Source organism: Thalassophryne amazonica, chromosome 5 (assembly GCF_902500255.1).
Source record: "Thalassophryne amazonica chromosome 5, fThaAma1.1, whole genome shotgun sequence".
Taxonomy (NCBI): domain Eukaryota; kingdom Metazoa; phylum Chordata; class Actinopteri; order Batrachoidiformes; family Batrachoididae; genus Thalassophryne; species Thalassophryne amazonica.
In genome coordinates, this window is record NC_047107.1 from 27763085 (window position 1) to 27782846 (window position 19762).

The following is a 19762-nucleotide window of genomic DNA, read 5'->3' on the forward strand; positions in this document are numbered from 1 at the left end:
GGAGTTGCACTCAAATCTCATTGCAATGCAAATTACAATGACAATAAGGCGATTCCAATTCTGATATCACAAGTAACCCACCAAAGCAGATTTCTGCTTTTGTTCTCCAGTCGCTTCCCCTTGGTCCTTTCCGTGTGGAGTTTGCATGTACTCCCTGTGTTCACTTGGGTTCCCTCCAGATGCTCTGGCTTCCTTTTACTTCCAAAGACATGGATAGATGAATTGGAAACTTTAAATTGACTGAAGGTTTTCATGCAAGTGTGACTGAGTTTGTCTGTCTAAATGTGACCCTGCAATAGACTAGCATCCTGTCCAGGGTGTACTCCGCCTCTCACCCTATCAGTGCTGGGGGTATAGAAATGAGTAAGTGAATGAATGAATGTTACAGGGTGGCTGAACAGAGGTGTTTGGTGATAACAACAACTTTGCAAGAGAAGAAAGGTCCAAGCCTTTAGTGTCCTGATGTTTCTTGTCTTACTGTAAGGTTGTGAGACTTGTACTTTAACCTGTGAGCTAAGCTAATGAGTGCATGTTTTTGGTATTATGTGTCAAGTAAACAGTTACTTAGGACTTATGACTTAGTACTTGTGTCATGAGGGAACATCAGATATGACATTTTGGCCATGTGGCATGATCCAGCATGTAGGCGCCTCAATGCTAGGAGCTGCAGCAAATGGAAATGGCCAAGGGGATGCCCATGTTTCATGTGGCTGTGAAAGATAGATGGCCACTTTTGGGCAGTGGTGATGGACTGGTTGTCTGCCTGAGAGGTTGCCAATTCGGGATCAGGGTTGTTCCATAATGTGGTGTATGCAGTGACATGAAGCACCAGCTTATGTGACCTGACCTGTTACAGTAGTGAGTGATCATTTCATTAGAGTCAAAAACCACAACAAATGTTTCTGGTCATTTTCCTGAAAAAAAAGTTTAATTATATCAAATAGAAATTTGTCGTCTCTGAGCAATTAGAGTTCAAAATCTTCTCTTTAGTCCCATTGGTTACTAGCAGCCGATCTGCTCTGTGTAAGCCTGATACCGTCAGATCTCAGAAGCTAAGCAGTGTGGGACCTGGTTAGTACTTGGATGGGAGACCTCTTTGGAACACCAGCGGCTGTGTGTGTTTCTCCAGGTAAAACTGGAATTGTGTCAGGAAGGGAATCCGGTGTAAAACTTGTGACAACTACCAATGTGGATCTGGTTGTATCCGCTGTGGCGACCCTGAACACAAAATGGGAGCAGCCAAATGGACAACAACAAGTCTCATTGGTTACTAACATTTCAGTAGTAGATGAATTTATTTATTTTTGGTAATTACCATGATAGTGCTAGAATTTTTGATAAAGTACTCTTTAGAGCTTGTACAAACTTGGCAAATAATTTGACACCAAAATTAAGAATGTGTTTCCTAAGATATGGAAGCACACATGACTAGTAGTATGGAGTATTGCAGTGTAGTCATCAATTCAGATTTTTGTCACATCCAGATTTGTCACTCGTCTGGTTGAATTAGATATCCAAGAGTTCAGAATTTAACTTGACTTAAAGTCTATTTAAAACCAGAATGATGTTCATAGAAAATTAAGTGTTAAGTACAGTATGCCATGACTTCCGATCTGGCAAAAGAGTGTGATGAGGAACCGGATCTGATGGTGATCATGTGCAGCTTGGACAGCTGCTGTTGTTAAAGACTGTTATGTAAATGGCTATATCAAGGACCCCAACACAGAGAACCACAACAGAAGGTAGATAAAAGTGGGTTTATTGTCCCACAGGAATAAACACACAGTTTGTACATCAGGCAATGGGCTTGGTCATGAAACGGGCAAATGTCAAGGAGACAGGTGATCAGTCAAACATGCATCAGTCTTTCTGATGGTGCAGCAGAGGGTTATCCAATTTGCAAGCAATACGTCAATGTACAAAGACATATTATACCAGGCAAACAAATCTAATGACAGTAGGCAAACTTCAGGGAATTCAGAACGGCTGCAAAGGTTTGTAACAGAGAGGCAAACTAGAAGCACTGGCAATCAGAACCCAAGAAGGTCAGAATGCACCTAGACAATCTGGCAATGAGGGAACTCTAACAAAGCCAAACACACTATCAAACCTGTAAAACCAGAAACAGAAAGATAAACCACATGGAATGAACACGGAATATACTACTACTACTACTACTACTACTACTACTAATACTACTACTACTAATAATAATAATAAATACACTGAAAATAATACCAAGAACAACACAGAGACTAGTAACACACCCCAAAATATGATCCATGACACTCTCTGTTGAGGCAGCTATGCCATAGATTTTAGTCAGCTGTGCATACAGAAAGAGAAATCTGAAAGTGAGCCTCAACATTCACCTAACTTGTAGAGCTTAGATACCAAGGCAACAAGAAAACAGTGAAAGATGATGTCATGGCATTTATATACTCTAATTAAGTTTTTTGTTGCTGCAGATTTTGCTGTTTATGAAACATTCCAGTTTCACTCTGTGTCGGTGGAGTCCTATGAGTTCAGTGAAGATCAGTTTGTGGTATTTGCCCAGCCTGATTCAGGGTTCTGCACTCTGTACGTGTGGGATCATGTGGAGATGGTCTTCAGGACGTTTCATAACATTACATGTAAGTGATCTACTATGTTGTAAAAGATGTAGCATTTTCTGTTTAAGAATTTTATCTTGAATAATTTTTGTCCTTTGTAAATTTGCCACAGCTCAATCTGCTGTTTACTGCAAACCAGTGGTCATTAACAACACCCTTTACATGGTTGTAGCTCAACTTTTTGGTGGCTCACATATCTACAAGTGAGATCACATTAACAAGAACTAAATATGAATTTTTAAATGTGGGCTTTGGAATGTTGTGATGACTCTTTTCTTTACAGGTGGGTAGAGGACCCACAGCGTTTTGTGAAGATCCAAGACATTGATACATCTCGAGTGAGGAAGCCCAACTTTGTGGAGACCTTCCAGGTAGATGGGGAATGGTATTTCGTGGTTGCAGACAGTTCCAAGGCGGGCTCCACCAGCATTTATCGGTGGAACAGCAATGGTTTCTACTCTCATCAGTCTCTCCATCCCTGGCATCGAGACACCCACGTGGACTTCCTTGAAGCTGGAGGAAAGGCACACCTCATTCTCTCCAGTGCCTCTCAACCACCAATGGTTTACCAGTGGAACCGAAGCCAGAAGCAGTTTGCTTTTCATTTCCAAATCACCGAGTTAGCAGATGTGCAGATGGTCAAGCACTTCTGGGTGCGGAAGGTTCTTTACCTTTGCCTCACACGCTTCATTGGTGACTCCAAGATCCTCCGCTGGGAAGGGCAGCGTTTTGTTGAGATCCAGACTCTTCCCTCACGGGGCTCCATGGTAGTTTATCCCTTCATGGTAGGCCTGCGACAGTATCTAATCTTTGGGAGTGACTTCTCCTTCTCCAGAGTCTACTTATGGGACAGCCTCACTCAACGCTTCCAGTTGTTCCAGGAGCTCAATATGAGGGCCCCTCGTGCCTTCAACTTGGTGTCTGTCGACAACAAGGACATTTTGTTGGCTGCCAACTTCAAAGGCAACACCCTGGCCTACCAGCACCTGGTGGTAGACCTCAGTGCCAAGTAACACAGTCAGTAGTGAAGGTGGTGTTTCTGACTGTACAGTCAGGTATGTAAGTATTTGGACAGTGACACAGTGTTTTCACTTTTGCCTCAGTACACCACCACAAGGGGTTTGATTTGAAACAATCAAAGTGTGATTCAAGTGTAGACTTTTAGCTTTAATTTGAAGAGTTTAACACCAATATCAGATCGACCATTAAGGAGTTAAAATACTTTCATACACAGTCTCTCCAGAGAGTTCAGCACAGTCACACCCATATGTGTTGCTTGGCAATGGCACATTTGTGTAGCACTTAGACAATTTTCACAGACAGCTTCGATTTTTCACGAGTGGCATGGGATTCCTCCTTCGTGCGCCAGTCGGCTTCAATCACGTTACATGTGAAGGGGCCCTAAAGGAAGACAATACCTTGGGCAGTTTTGATTGATGGCGTGTTCTCCAAGGAAACAGGTGATTTAGAGAAAAACATTATTTTGGATTTTTCTGCATTCAAGACTAGTTTGAATTTCTCCAACAGATCTGCAAGAATTCAAATGCCTGTGTCACTTAGTCTGAGCAGTAATAGATTACGGTGTCATCAGCATACAGACAGTAGAAGGCATTTGATAGGTTTGTACACAGGTCAGTAGTATAATGTGTGAACAAGACAGGTCCTTAGACTGAGCCATGAGGAACACCTTTCATTACCTCGAGGAAGGCAAAGTTAACACCAGCCATCTGAACACAGATGGTTGGCATAGAACTGCTAACCAAATAGTCTGCAAACCAAGAGACGCATGTGTAGAGACACCGTGTTTGTAAAGAATTTCTAATAAGAGACTGTGATCCACGGTGTCAAAGTCCTTCGAGAGATCAAGAAATAGTGCGACACAAAACTTTTTTGAATCCAATGCCTCAAATCCATCATTTAAAACTTTTAGGATAGCAGCTGTGGTGCTATGTTGCTTCCTAAAACCAGACTGGAAAGGGTTTAAAATGTTATTTGATTCTAGGAAGTCCGTCAATTGATCACAGACCAACTTTTTGAATAATTTTGCCACACCGCATAATTTTGAAATAGGTCTGTAATTGTTCACATTCAAAGGTTCACCTCCTTTTATCAGTGGCACAACAATAGCAGATTTTCAGACTTTCGGGAGTTTGTTTGTGCTTAGGCTCAAATTAAAGATGGCAGTTAGAGGCTTGGGAATCAGGTCTGCAGCCGATTTTAGAAAAAATGGATCCAAGCCATCAGGACTAGCTGATTTTTTGGAATCCACCATCTTCAGCAAACTACACTTTTATTAGAGCAAGTGGATGAGTGAATAAGGAATTGGAATGCCAATATGTAGACCTGGGTTTGAATACTGCTCATGCTACCTGTCTGTGTCCTTGGACAAGACATTTACATTGTCTCAGTCCACCCAGCTGTAAATGGGTACCAGCCTCAGCTGGGGAGGTAACCTGCAGTTGAGTGGCATCTCGTCCAGGTGGCACTGTAGACAATGTGCTTGATACCGATGAGTGATACAGAATCCAGAGATACTAAGTGCCAATGGACCTCAGGGTCTATATAGGACTTACGTCTTTACTGTAGCCTCCTTCAGTTGTTGCTTATTTGTGGGTCTTTCTGTCTTCAGTTTTGTCTCCAGTGTGCAAAAAAGCTGCTCTACTGTGGTGTCAGCTGACTGATCTGGTCATTAAAAAAATGTTCCATTACTGTCTGATAAGTTTATTTTGTTTATTTATTCAGTCTCAGTATGGCCTCCTTCACTTACATCAAAATCTCTTTGAACCTCACACTGAAAGTTCCAGTTAACAGCTACCAAATGCAAATTCAACACTTGGAATCAAATCAAATCCAGATTTGTCACCTTAATTTGCAATGAAATCATAGAGGAACAGGCCCCACCTGTCCACAAAACTGCTCATCAGTCAACTGTCCAGTTACTTATAGGCTCTGAATAGAATAACCGTGTGTACAAATGGCTGTAATTCCTAAATACCTTGGATTACAGTTTTGTAGGGATAGTGGCCATGTGGTAGTGCATTTGTTTCCAGTGCAGAAGGTTCCCAGTTCAAACCCCACTCCTCCCCATTCTCCATGTAATGTGGAGTTGTGTCAGGAAGGGCATCCGGTGTAAAACTTGTGCCAATTCAACAGGCAAATCCACCTTGGACTTTCTGTGGTGATCCTGAGTGAAAGACAAGGGAGAAGCCAAAGACACTTACTTTTCCCTTGGATTAAAGTTGACGTTCAGTCCGACAAGCACATCTTGATGGTTTCATTTAAACTCCTTTGTGGTTTTGTGCAGAAGCAATATTACAAAAATTGTGTCACTGTCCATATACTTATGGACCCAACTGTAAATCATGTGCCAAAATAAGACAGTAAAATATTTAAGATGTAGCTGAAAGACTGCTGCTCCACCCAGTGTGAGAAATGAGGCAACTAGTTAATGCAGTAAATAATTAAGGAAAGTACATTTTCATCCTTATCTGTTTTTTTATGATTTATTAGTTCGCAGGATTATTCAAAAATTTTACCAACTGATTTTTACTAAATTTGTTGTAGAGGTGGGAATTGGCCTAGAATTGACAGAATGAAAATAAAAATTCACTTTTTTTCCCAACCCCTAGTCATATTAAAACATTGCTATCAACCAGACCTCTAAGTGCACCACTCATCTTTAGCCACTGATTCCTTCACAAGCAATCCATTTTGAAAAAATTAGTTTAGGGATGAAAGAGTGAGAATATACATGGCAACCATTACAACAAAAGATTTTTTTTTTTTAAGCTATTAAAGATGCTGTTTTACAAGAACAAAATAAAAGATATGTGCAATGTTAATAACGTTCCCAACATGTTTTAATGTTTTTTTTTTCTTTTATCTATAAATTTTTGATAGGTCACTCTATATTTTCTACTTTCCAGTTACAGTTTTTGTAATAACCACACTTATTTGCCTTTTCTGTTGCCATTTGTTTTGTTCTCATTGCTTTTATTGAGGAGCACAATGGATATGTGTTGGATCCTCAACACATTACAAGTGTTTTGTTGTCTCATTGTTATGTATGTGTTGAATTTCTAAATAAGTCTCAACTCATCTCATCTTCAACCACTTATCCAGGATGTACCCCATGCTCAAAATAGCAGTGAAATACAATTAAAAGCCTACTTTGTAATTTTTGACACATTAGGGGCACAAAACCTCTGAAGAAATATGCCCAACTAAGTCTACCTCATTTATCTGTTAACATAAACCCTGCATCTTAGACAGATAGTTTTATTCTGACAACACTACTCACACTAAATATTACTTATAGAAATGTAATAATCAACAATGCAGTAGATATTTTAATGATTAAATTCAAGAATGCATTCAAAACTACCCCATGCAAATTAAAGTTCAGAAAAATGCAGTTTGATTTAATATAGAGCTCTAGTGTTGGTGCCCATGTATTTCCTGTTCAGCAGTTCATGTAAGTTAGGATTTTACTCAAATGATGCAATTATCAAATGTGAGTAAAGCTTGATTGTAAATGTTTTAATGGCTACATTTGTTTAAAAAAAAAAAGTGAACTTGTCCTTTCATGTTGGATGAATTCAGGACTAGAGATGGACTACGAATGTATGATTTTATTTATTCCTTTTTTTTTTATAAAAAGTAAAAGTAACACTTTTAGTTATTTTCTTCAGACTCTGCAGAAATAATGCATAGCTCACAACACAGGATTCAGGAATATTTAAATATCTATGAATGTACAGGTTTGTGCAGATCTCGATCCTGTGGATCAGAAAACATATTGATGGATTCTCGGATCTCTTTTGTGAAAGGATTTTGTCTTTATAGCACATTAATTACACAGACATATCTACGACTGTTGAATCCTGGAGGATGTATGCTCTGTACTGAGTGCCCCTGTAGCTGTTTATATAAGGTTGCCTAAAATATGGTTTAATGTAGTAAGATGGTAAAATGCTATGATGTGTTCTTCTGTACAGCCAGTCTGCACTGCATGTCCACAGATGTTACTACTTGAAAATGTTTTATACTTTACAAACGCATAAACTTCCCTGCATGTGCATCCATGAAATTATTTATGGGATGAGATTTAATCACTTACACTGCTCACTAAATACTGTATCTGCAGCTTTTGTTTTACACAGCTTCGCATGAATGTACTGATTTTTGCAACATTTGCACATGGACTGGACATCACAGTTTGTCTTCAGATTATATATTTTTCCTGATTAAGGATAACTACAGTTTGAAATGTCCTTGATAAACATTTTTACAGCACTAAATGTACATTTTTAAGGATGAACTCCCTTGATTTTGTTGTGAATCTATATCAAATACCCATTGTTTACAAATTTTAACAGACACGATGCCATTTGGGTACACTGTATCAACTATTACGTACAGATCTCCACATAGTCATAAGTACTGTGTTTATTATATTTCCAATTTGTGTTAAAAATCTGTGACTGCTAAATGACAGAAAAGCATGCTGTATCTTTGTTCTGCAGATATGCTTCATCCTACCTTATGTCAAATGGTGTAACCTTTTGCTACTTCATACTAATGTGACACCACAGAAAGTCTGTATGAGCCTCACATTTTTCCATTTATAAAATAAATCTCAACACTTTAATGCCTGATGAAATTTCTGCATGGCCAATCGAAGGAGCTTCTGAAGTGCATCTCATGCTAGAATGTCGGAGGCCAGATAATAAAACTTTACAATAGTCTGGCTATTACATGAACCACAATTTCTGCATCCTCTATGAAGAGGATAGAACCTTTTGTAATATTTCATGAATGAAAACTTAACATTATTACCAACCTCTCTAATCTGCAGGTCAAAGGACAATATGAGATCAAAGATTACAGCAAGGTTTTAACTGATTCATTTTGGTGAATTACACAGTCACCCAAAGGCAATGTCATTCAATCATACCAATGTCTATGTCAAATGAGGACAATAACCGTTATTGCAGCCTTCCCTAAGATCAGGAGTAACACATTAGATAATCATTTCTTCATTGCAAGCAAACAAACCTGCAACCTCACAACCTTAGTAATGTCATCTGCACAAATAGGAATGTAGAGCTGTGTGTCATTAGCATAGAAGTGAATGTGATGTATCACATCTACCATCACATCAACTATCACATCTACCATCACATCAACTATCACATCTACCATCACATCTACCACCAACTAAACTAATTAAATTTTATCCTATAAAGCATTAACATGCCAACATATTCCAGACACATTAAGTTTTTTATTTAAAAATAAAATAGTAATAATAAAACAAAATATGTAGGTTTGTATCATAAACTGTAAGTACCTGCAGATTTGATGTGCACGATGTGTGCTTTGTACAGTTATTTCACATTAATAAATGAATTAGGAATTATTCATAGACTGCGTAAAATTAGTATGAATTAAATTTCTGCATAAAAATAACGCAGGCGTAATGGAAGGTTTTGGATATACTCGTTTACATATTAAGATTACCCCCGTACCAGATTTGTATATCCGCTATCTGCGCATGCGCAAAAAACGGGAAGCTCGTTCCCTCCTGAGTTTACCCTTTCTGGACTCCTTCAGCAATACTTTTTGTGAACAGGGATTAAATCAAATGAACAGGCTAATTATTTTTTAAACCAGCTGTCAGTCCTTCCCGCACACAGAAATGGTAATCCACTGATCTCAGTGGGGTAAACTCAGTACAGAACAAACTTCCGGTTGTTTCGCGCATGCGCAGACAACGGATATAAAAATCTGGTACAGGCATGCCTGACTTTAAAAACGTGTTGTCATGTTGTTGACATTGCGTGTTACCTTTCTGAGAGCTAGTGCTAGTCACGCTTCATTTCTGGTTACATTAGTAACTGGCAGCGACATGTAGGAAATCTTTTTTTGGCTTGTTAAACTACCAAGAGACGACAATCGAGTTTATTTTTCCTCTTAACTAGCTAGCTAACAGGGTTGGTTAGCACAGCTAGGCGCCGATGTCCAGTGAAATGACGCTGCTGCTTCCAGACTGGGACGATGACCAACGGATGAACTTCCTGTTCTCGGACTTTAAGGAGAACCGGGATGTGAACCCGTCGGACTGGGACAGTAAACTGGACTTTTGGACAGCTGCGGTGGTGCAGAGCTGCAGGGACCGCGGCACAGTCAGCTTCAGCCTGCAGGAGCTCAGCACCAGGTTCAGGAGGAAGGGAACCTCCCCGCTCGGCCTGGTCACCGTCATCCAGTGTATGGCCGGGTAAAAGTACACACACACACACACCGCCCTATGGACTCAGATCCGCAGTGTTGCCAACTCCTCAGTAAGAAAAGTAGCTATTGCTGTCCTAAAAGTCGCCAGAAGTCGCTAAATGACGTCATAAGCTAATTTACGTATTACGACGTCATAACAGATGTAGGAAAAAGACGTTGTGAGAGAGACCACTGAATACATTATCAACCTTTTAATATTGTTTGGTACATTCCATATTCATGAATGGAGAGTACTGAAAAGGAATTTACACGGACGTCTGGCTGAATTTGAACAATATATAAGCAGTAAGATAAGATAAGACTTTATTGATCTCACAGTGGAGAAATTCACATGTTCGTCAGCTCTTAATAAACACACAAGATGAGTGCAAGTAGAAGAAAATGTGCATCAAACAGCGTGTGCAGAGATAAGCAATAATAGTACTTGTAACAATACAATAAAATAAGAAAATGAGGTAGAAATAAAACAAATATATATACATATATATAAGTATATATGCATATATAAACGTGATTGGAATTAAAAAATAGGAGCATCTTATTTACAATATGTGAAGTGGAGTTAGATGTGATAAGGTGACACTACTGCTGGAATTTGTAAACAAGTTGTTATTGCACATGATTTGTGGACATATTATTGCATGTGGTTATTTCACATTGTTATTGTACAGCAGCAGGGAGGAACGACCTGCGGTATCGTTCCTTCTTGCACTGAGGGTGCCTCAGTCTGTCACTGAACAAGCTGTTCAGCTCCACTACAGTCCGGTGCAGAGGATGAGAGGAGTTGTTCATGATGGATTTGAGCTTGGCTAACAACCTCCTCTCAGCCACCTTCTCCAGAGAGTCCAGAGGAAAGCCCAGGACAGAGCTGGACTTCCTGACCAGCTTATTCAGTCTCTTTCTCTCCCGCTCTGTGCTGCCCGGGGCCCAACAGATGACAGCATAGAGGAGAGCAGAGGCTACAACAGAGTCGTAGAAGGTCTTAAGCAGAGGCCTGATCACTCCAAAGGATTTCAGTCTCCTCAGGAGGTGGAGGCGACTCTGGCCTTTTTTGTACAGGGCGTCAGTGTTGGGAGTCCAGTCCAGTTTGTTGTTGACGTGAACACCCAGGTATTTGAAACTGTCCACAGTCTCTATGTCCTCCCCCTAGATGTTCACCGGTGGGTGAGGTGGTGGTTTCCTCCTGAATTTGATCACCATCTCCTTCGTCTTACTGGTGTTGAGACACAAGTGGTTGCGCTCACACCAGTCCACAAAGTCCGTGATGACCGACCAGTACACAAAGTCCGTGATGACCGACTGGTACTCCAGCTCGTTCCCCTCAGACACATGACCCACAGTGGCGGAGTTATCAGAGAACTTCTGGAGGTGGCAGCTGTCCGTGTTGTAGGTGAAGTCCGAGGTGTAAAGGGTGAAGAGGAAAGGCGAGAGGATGGTGCCCTGGGGGCCCCGGTGCTGCACCTTACCACCTCAGACTGACAGCCGCGCAGCCGCACGTACTGCAGGCAGTCAGTGAAGTAGTTGATGGTCCAGGCAGCTAGATGTCCATCCACTCCTGCATTCTTCAGCTTCCCCCGCAGCAGCGTCCATCTGATGGTGTAGAAAGTGCTGGAGAAATCAAAGAACATGACTCTCACAGGGCTCCCGCCGGTCTCCAGGTGTGTGAGCGCCTGATGTTGGGCCTGTAGGCGAACTGCAGCGGGTCCAGGATGTTGCTCACCATGGTGCGGAGGTAAGACAGGGGTTTTTAATGGAAATGCATTGTGATCGGACAAGACATTTTGATGTGAGTGAAAAATCAGTTATAGAAAATCCATTATATACGGTGTTTATTACATGGAAAATAATACAAAAACACAGGGACTTTTTTTTGTCCAGTGACTGCGAATATCTGGTTTATACAACCCCTGGCAAAAATTATGGAATCACCGGCCTCGGAGGATGTTAATTCAGTTGTTTAATTTTATAGAAAAAAGCAGATCACAGACATGACACAAAACTAAAGTCATTTCAAATGGCAACTTTCTGGCTTTAAGAAACACTATAAGAAATCAAGAAAAAAAGATTGTGGCAGTCAATAACGGTTACTTTTTTAGACCAAGCAGAGGGAAAAAAATATGGAATCACTCAATTCTGAGGAAAAAATTCTGGAATCATGAAAAACAAAAGAACGCTCCAACACATCACTAGTATTTGTTGCACCACCTCTGGCTTTTATAACAGCTTGCAGTCTCTGAGGCATGGACTTAATGAGTGACAAACAGTACTCTTCATCAATCTGGCTCCAACTTTCTCTGATTGCTGTTGCCAGATCAGCTTTGCAGGTTGAACTTCCACCAAAGATTTTCAATTGGATTAAGATCCGGACTGTTTGCAGGCCATGACATTGACCCTATGTGTCTTTTTGCAAGGAATGTTTTCACAGTTTTTGCAGATGCAGGGTTTATGTTAACAGATTAATTAGGTGGACTTAGTTGGGCATATTTCTTCAGAGGTTTTGTACCCCTAATGTGTCAAAAATTACAAAGTAGGCTTCTAATGGTATTTCACTGCTATTTTGACCATGGGGTACATCCTGGATAAGTGGTTGAAGATGAGATGAGTTGAGACTTATTTAGAAATTCAACACATACATAACACTGCAATGAGACAACAAAACACTTGTAATGTGTTGAGGATAACACAAAGAGTTAGTTGCATGTCCATTGTGCTCCTCAATAAAAGCAATGAGAACAAAACAAATGGCAACAGAGAAGGCAAATAAGTGTGGTTATTAAAAAAATAATCTTTTGTCGTAATGGTTGCCATGTATATTCTCACTCTTTCATCCCTAAACTATTTTTTTCAAAATGGATTGCTTGTGAAGGAATCAATGGCTAAAGATGAGTGGTGCACTTAGAGGTCTGGTTGATAGCAATGTTTTAATATGATTAGGGATTGGGAAAAAAAAAGTGAATTTATATTTTCATGCAGTCAGTTCTAGGCCAATTCCCACCTCTACAACAAATTTAGTAAAAATCAGTTGGTAAAATTTTGAATAATCCTGCGAACTAATAATCATAAAAAACAGATAAGGATGAAAATGTACTTTCCTTAATTATTTACTGCATTAACTAGTTGCCTCATTTCTCACACTGGGTGGAGCAGCAGACTTTCAGCTACATCTTAAATATTTTACTGTCTTATTTTGGCACATGATTTACAGTTGGGTCCATAAGTATATGGACAGTGACACAATTTTTGTAATATTGCTTCTGCACAAAACCACAAAGGAGTTTAAATGAAACCATCAAGATGTGCTTGTTGGACTGAATTTCAACTTTAATCCAAGGGAAAAGTACGTGCCTTTGGCTTCTCCAAGTTTTACACCGGATGCCCTTCCTGACACAACTCCACATTACAATACAATGACTGTTCAGGTGAGTTTTACTGTACATGGGACTGAACGATAAAGTCACTTCCATCCTACACAGCTGACTTTATTTTCCCCAATTTTTCTTCTGTTTGGATCTGAAGGGAATCTGTACATCTTGAGTCCCTTGTTGTGTTTATTTGTGTATCCAAATGCACAACAACCCGGCATTTTCAGTGAATAAATAAATAAAATAGCTGGATTTACATGCAGACAGATTAACAGCAAATGTTACAAACCCTGGCAAAAATTATGGAATCACCGGCCACGGAGGATGTTTATTCAGTTGTTTAATTTTGTAGAAAAAAAGCAGATCACAGACATGACACAAAACTAAAGTCATTTCAAATCGCAACTTTCTGGCTTTAAGAAACACTATAAGAAAGCAGGAAAAAAAAAATTGTGGCAGTCAGTAACGGTTACTTTTTTAGACCAAGCAGAGGGAAAAAATATGGAATCACTCAATTCTGAGGAAAAAATTATGGAATCATGAAAAACAAAAGAACACTCCAACACATCACTAGTATTTTGTTGCACCACCTCTGGCTTTTATAACAGCTTGCAGTCTCTGAGGCATGGACTTAATGAGTGACAAACAGTACTCTTCATTAATCTGGCTCCAACTTTCTCTGATTGCTGTTGCCAGATCAGCTTTGCAGGTTGGAGCCTTGTCATGGACCATTTTCTTCAACTTCCACCAAAGATTTTCAATTGGATTAAGATCCGGACTGTTTGCAGGCCATGACATTGACCCTATGTGTCTTTTTACAATGAATGTTTTCACAGTTTTTGCTCTATGGCAAGATGCATTATCATCTTGAAAAATGATTTCATCATCCCCAAACATCCTTTCAATTGATGGGATAAGAAAAGTGTCCAAAATAACAACGTAAACTTGTGCATTTATTGATGATGTAATGACAGCCATCTCCCCAGTGCCTTTACCTGACATGCAGCCCCATATCATCAATGACTGTGGAAATTTACATGTTCAGGCAGTCATCTTTATAAATCTCATTGGAACGGCACCAAACAAAAGTTCCAGCATCATCACCTTGCCCAATGCAGATTCGAGATTCATCACTGAATATGACTTTCATCCAGTCATCCACAGTCCACGATTGCTTTTCCTTAGCCCATTGTAACCTTGTTTTTTTCTGTTTAGGTGTTAATGATGGCTTTTGTTTAGCTTTTCTGTATGTAAATTCCATTTCCTTTAGGCGGTTTCTTACAGTTCGGTCACAGACGTTGACTCCAGTTTCCTCCCATACGTTCCTCATTTGTTTTGTTGTGCATTTTCGATTTTTCTCAGAATTGAGTGAGTCCATATTTTTTTCCCTCTGCTTGGTCTAAAAAAGTAACCGTTACTGACTGTCACAGTTTTTTTTTCTTGATTTCTTATAGTGTTTCTTAAAGCCAGAAAGTTGCCATTTGAAACGACTTTAGTTTTGTGTCATATCTGTGATCTGCTTTTTTTCTACAAAATTAAACAACTGAATGAACATCCTCCGAGGCCGGTGATTCCATCATTTTTGCCAGGGGTTGTATTTTGGCCCCAAGATGGCACAATGAGTCACGTGACCGTTTGTTTTTTGTTTTGTTTTTTCCCCTGACTCATCATGTCTCTGTTCTATAAGGGACTAGTTTGGGCTTTACCCCACTGACCTTTAGTGGGCGTTCTTTTTTTTTTTTTTTTTTGGTCAGTGAAACATCTCCAAACTCAGTGCAAATGCTTGTAATTTGGTCACTGTTCAAAAGGGTCAGACTCATCAATAAAGTCAATTTAATGTACATTTGTTCATTCAGGTTAGCTTGGTGTATAAATCTCAGCGTTCCAGACAATGATAGCTATCAGCTGGCTAAACAAAGCAAGCTAGAGCCAGTAAAAAAAAAAACAGCTGATTTCAACAGAACAGCATACAGCCCGAGCATGTTTTCACTGAGCGGCCAGTCAAAGAAGTACGAATTCTCACCTTCAGATTGGCCACTTTGCTGAAAGTGACGTGGTGCCGACCTTGAGAATTAGACCATCAGTCAGGACCTCAAAATATGAAAAGCATTATTGAAAAAGGGGGAAAGGCTGCCATACCTTTTCTAAAAGCCAGAAATCTTAGCTTTTCAGTGATATGTGATGGCCATCTGAGAAGAGTAGCTGTTACAAGTTATGAAACATAATGTAAACTAAGGTTGAGAAAATTATGCAAACAACCAAAGTAGAACAGTGAGATAGATGAAAATCTAAAGATGGTATAACAACAAATGAGGCACGAATTCCTATGTTTTTGCGTGTGGAATGTCTAATAACAATAACTTTGTAGGTCAAGGTCACAACCTTTTAGCAAGGCTGGTAACATTTTCAAGGTTTACTGCTAATTTGCTACTTTGTTTCTTTTTTGTTCATTTTCCCACTTAGGTTTCTTTAATATACTTTGATTATTATATATATAATTATTTGTGAAATGCCCATGACTATATTGCTGTTTGTAATGATAAATAACATACGAGGTCTGTTAGAAAAGTAACAGACCTTTTTATTTTTTGCAAAAACTATATGGATTTGAATCGTGCGCTTGCATCAGCCAGGCTTGAACCTTTGTGCGCATGCGTGAGTTTTTTCACGCCTGTCGGTTGCGTCATTCGCCTGTGGGCAGGCTTTGAGGGGGGCACTGGTCCTCCCCCTCGTCGGATTTTCATTATGAGGAAAATGTCTGAACGATTGGAGCAGCGCTGCATCAAATGTTTTCAGAAAATGTGAGAGACAGCCAGGTTGAAACCATTTGGAAAATTCAGATGGCTTTCGGTGAAGATTCTATGGGCATCACAAGGATTAAGGACCATTACAACCGGATTAAAGACGGCCCACAGCGGCTGAGGGCGCGCCGCGCTCCGAGCGGCCATCGACAGGCTGAAATGACCAGATCATTTCCAAAGTGAAGGCTGTGTTTATCCGGGACATTGTGTGACCCAGAGAAATTGCGGAAGAGGTGGGCATAGCCATTTTTAGGCACATTCCACTGTTAAAGGAGATTTTGTAGTGAAAGACGTGCAGCGGAATTCGCGCGTCAGGACAAAGCCGCAGTGGCGGAGAACAAAAGCAAGTCCGTGTTGGAAGTCTCATGGGACATGTCTTCCACCATTCAGAAGATTCAGATGGCTTTCGGTGGCTTTTTAGTCAAGTGAGTATCCGAGAAATTGTGTAGAGCTGGGCATGTCAACATGTCCCGTGAGACTTCCAACACAGCTGATGGCGCAGCAACAGCGCCTCCGTGTTGAAGTCTCACAGGACATGTTGTAACATGCCCAGCTCATCAACCATTCAGAAGATTCAGACGGCTTTCGGTGGCTTTTCAGTCGTGTGACTATCCGAGAAATTGTGGACAAGCTGGACATGTCAGGGCATGTCCTGTGAGGCTTCATCACGGAGGCGCTGTTGCTGCGCCATCAGCTTCGTGCCGATGAATTTTGCCGCCACTCTTTTCATGGCAAAATCTTCTTTCACAGTGGAATGTGCCGAAAAAGTGCTGATGTCCACCTCTTCCACAATTTCTCGGATAATCATGACGGTCCCACATCACCACAGTGTTCACTTTGGAAATGATCCGGTCGTTTCAGCGTGTTGATTCCGATCGGAGCGCGGCGCGCCCTCCGCCATTGTGCGGACGTCTTTAACCGGTTGTACCGCTCCTTAATCTGTGTGATGCCCAGAGGATTGTCACCGAAAGCCGTCTGAATAATCCGAATGGTTTCCACCTGGCTGTCGCCCAATTTGTGGCAAAATTTGATGTAGTCACGCTGCTCCAGTCGTTCCACCATTTCCTTGCAAAGAAAAAATGACAAGAGACTCCACCCATCCTCACACAAAGGCTGCTTACAAGCAAATGACGCAACCGACAGCCGTGAAAAAAATCACGCATGCGCACAAAGGTTCAAGGTTGGCTCATGCAAGCACACGTGAATCAAATCCATCAATTTTTTGAAAAAAATAAAAAGGTCGGATACTTTTCTAACAGACCTCGTATATATGTATGTATGTATGTATATGTGTGTGTGTGTGTGTGTGTGTGTGTGTGTATATGTATGTATGTGTGTGTGTGTGTGCGGCGGCACAGGAAAAACACCTCCGTGTTGATGACCATTTGTAAAATCCAGGCGGCTTTTGATGGCTTTCAGTGGAGTGAGTATCTGAGAAATTGTTTAACAGTTGGGCATGTTCCAACTTGTCCTTAAGGCTTCCAACAGAGGTGTTTTAATTGTGGCGGAGCGTCACGGAGGCTGCGAGCCGACACTGCAATCCGTCCGCACGTCTTTCATTAAAAAAATCTCCTTTAACAGTGTAATATCCAGATAAAATGCTGAAACCGACTTCTTCTGAAACTTCTCTGTTCTCTCACGACGTCCTGGATCAATAGAGCCTGAAATGTGGAGGTTTTCAGCTTGAAACAGGCTGACAACGGCGCCTGGGAGTGCTGCGCGACGTCCCACCTGCGTGGGAAGTCCTTAAAGCGACAGTATCACCTCAAAATCTCTCATCAGCCGTTAAAATTTCACCGAAAACCAGCTTATTTTTCGAACCGTGTCCACTTCGATGTGCCTCACAGGTTTAGAAAAAATTTTGATCAAACAAAGCGCCAGTCTCTCAGCAACTTCTCAGACAAAGGAATTCCGACGAGGGGCTGGACGACTCCTCCCACAAGGAGTGCTCACAGGTGAATGACGTCACCGACAGGCGTGGAAAAACTCACGCATGCGCACGAGGGTTCAAGCATGTCTGACATAAAAACATATGAATGAAATCCATATAGTTTTTGAAAAAATAAAAAGGACCTATACTTTATTGACAGACCTCGTATACATATACATACACACACACATATACATATACATACATACATATATACATACATACATACACACACATATATACATATACATACACACATACACATATATACATACATATACACACACACACATAAACTCAACAAAAATATAAACGCAACACTTTTGGTTTTGCTCCCATTTTGTATGAGATGAACTCAAAGATCTAAACTTTTTCCACATACACAATATCACCATTTCCCTCAAATATTGTTCACAAACCAGTCTAAATCTGTGATAGTGAGCACTTCTCCTTTGCTGAGATAATCCATCCCACCTCACAGGTGTGCCATATCAAGATGCTGATTAGACACCATGATTAGTGCACAGGTGTGCCTTAGACTGCCCACAATAAAAGGTCACTCTGAAAGGTGCCGTTTTATCACACAGCACAATGCCACAGATGTCGTAAGATTTGAGGGAGCGTGCAATTGGCATGCTGACAGCAGGAATGTCAACCAGAGCTGTTGCTCGTGTATTGAATGTTCATTTCTCTACCATAAGCCGTCTCCAAAGGCGCAGTACATCCAACCAGCCTCACAACCGCAGACCACGTGTAACCACACCAGCCCAGGACCTCCACATCCAGCATGTTCACCTCCAAGATCGTCTGAGACCAGCCACTCAGACAGCTGCTGAAACAATCGGTTTGCATAACCAAAGAATTTCTGCACAAACTGTCAGAAACCGTCTCAGGGAAGCTCATCTGCATGCTCGTCGTCCTCATCGGGGTCTCGACCTAAATCCAGTTCGTCGTCGTAACCGACTTGAGTGGGCAAATGCTCACATTCGCTGGCGTTTGGCATGTTGGAGAGGTGTTCTCTTCAACTTTATGCGAAGGAGATGTGTTGCACTGCATGAGGCAAATGGTGGTCACACCAGATACTGACTGGTATCTCCCCCCCCAATAAAACAAAACTGCACCTTTCAGAGTGGCCTTTTATTGTGGGCAGTCTAAGGCACACCTGTGCACTAATCATGGTGTCTAATCAGCATATTGATATGGCACACCTGTGAGGTGGGATGGATTATCTCAGCAAAGGAGAAGTGCTCACTATCACAGATTTAGAGTGGTTTGTGAACAATAATAGAGGGAAATGGTGATATTGTGTATGTGGAAAAAGTTTAGATCTTTGAGTTCATCTCATACAAAATGGGAGCAAAACCAAAAGTGTTGCGTTTATATTTTTGTTGAGTGTATGTATGTATGTATATATGTGTGTGTGTGTGTGTGTGTGTGTGTGTGTGTATGTATGTATATATATGTGTGTGTGTGTGTGTGTGTGTGTATGTATGTATATATATGTGTGTGTGTGTGGGTGTGTGTATATATATGTGTGTGTGTGTGTGTGTGTGTGTGTGTGTGTGTGTGTATATATATGTGTGTGTGTGTGTGTGTGTGTGTGTGTATATATATGTGTGTGTGTGTGTTGTGTTGTATATATATGTGTGTGTGTGTGGTGTGTGTGTGTGTATATATATGTGTGTGTGTGTGTGGTGTGTGTGTGTGTATATATATGTGTGTGTGTGTGTGTGTGTGTGTGTGTATATATATGTGTGTGTGTGT

At 40.7% G+C, this 19762-nt stretch overlaps 2 protein-coding genes across 2 annotated transcripts in view; both read left to right on the plus strand.

Annotated features, from left to right (window-relative positions):
• lgi3 (leucine-rich repeat LGI family, member 3) overlaps nt 1–3848 on the plus strand; it is a 94519-nt gene extending 90671 nt beyond the window's left edge. The window contains exons 7-9 of the mRNA XM_034169857.1: nt 2469–2633; nt 2725–2815; nt 2896–3848. Of these exons, the coding sequence (XP_034025748.1) occupies nt 2469–2633; nt 2725–2815; nt 2896–3625 (986 nt within the window). The 3' untranslated portion in view covers nt 3626–3848. The remainder of the gene's footprint in view (nt 1–2468; nt 2634–2724; nt 2816–2895) is intronic.
• Nucleotides 3849–9411: 5563 nt separating this feature from the next.
• chmp7 (charged multivesicular body protein 7) overlaps nt 9412–19762 on the plus strand; it is a 23561-nt gene continuing 13210 nt past the window's right edge. Inside the window, exon 1 of the mRNA XM_034169858.1 lies at nt 9412–9891. Within this exon, the coding sequence (XP_034025749.1) occupies nt 9632–9891 (260 nt within the window). The 5' untranslated portion in view covers nt 9412–9631. The remainder of the gene's footprint in view (nt 9892–19762) is intronic.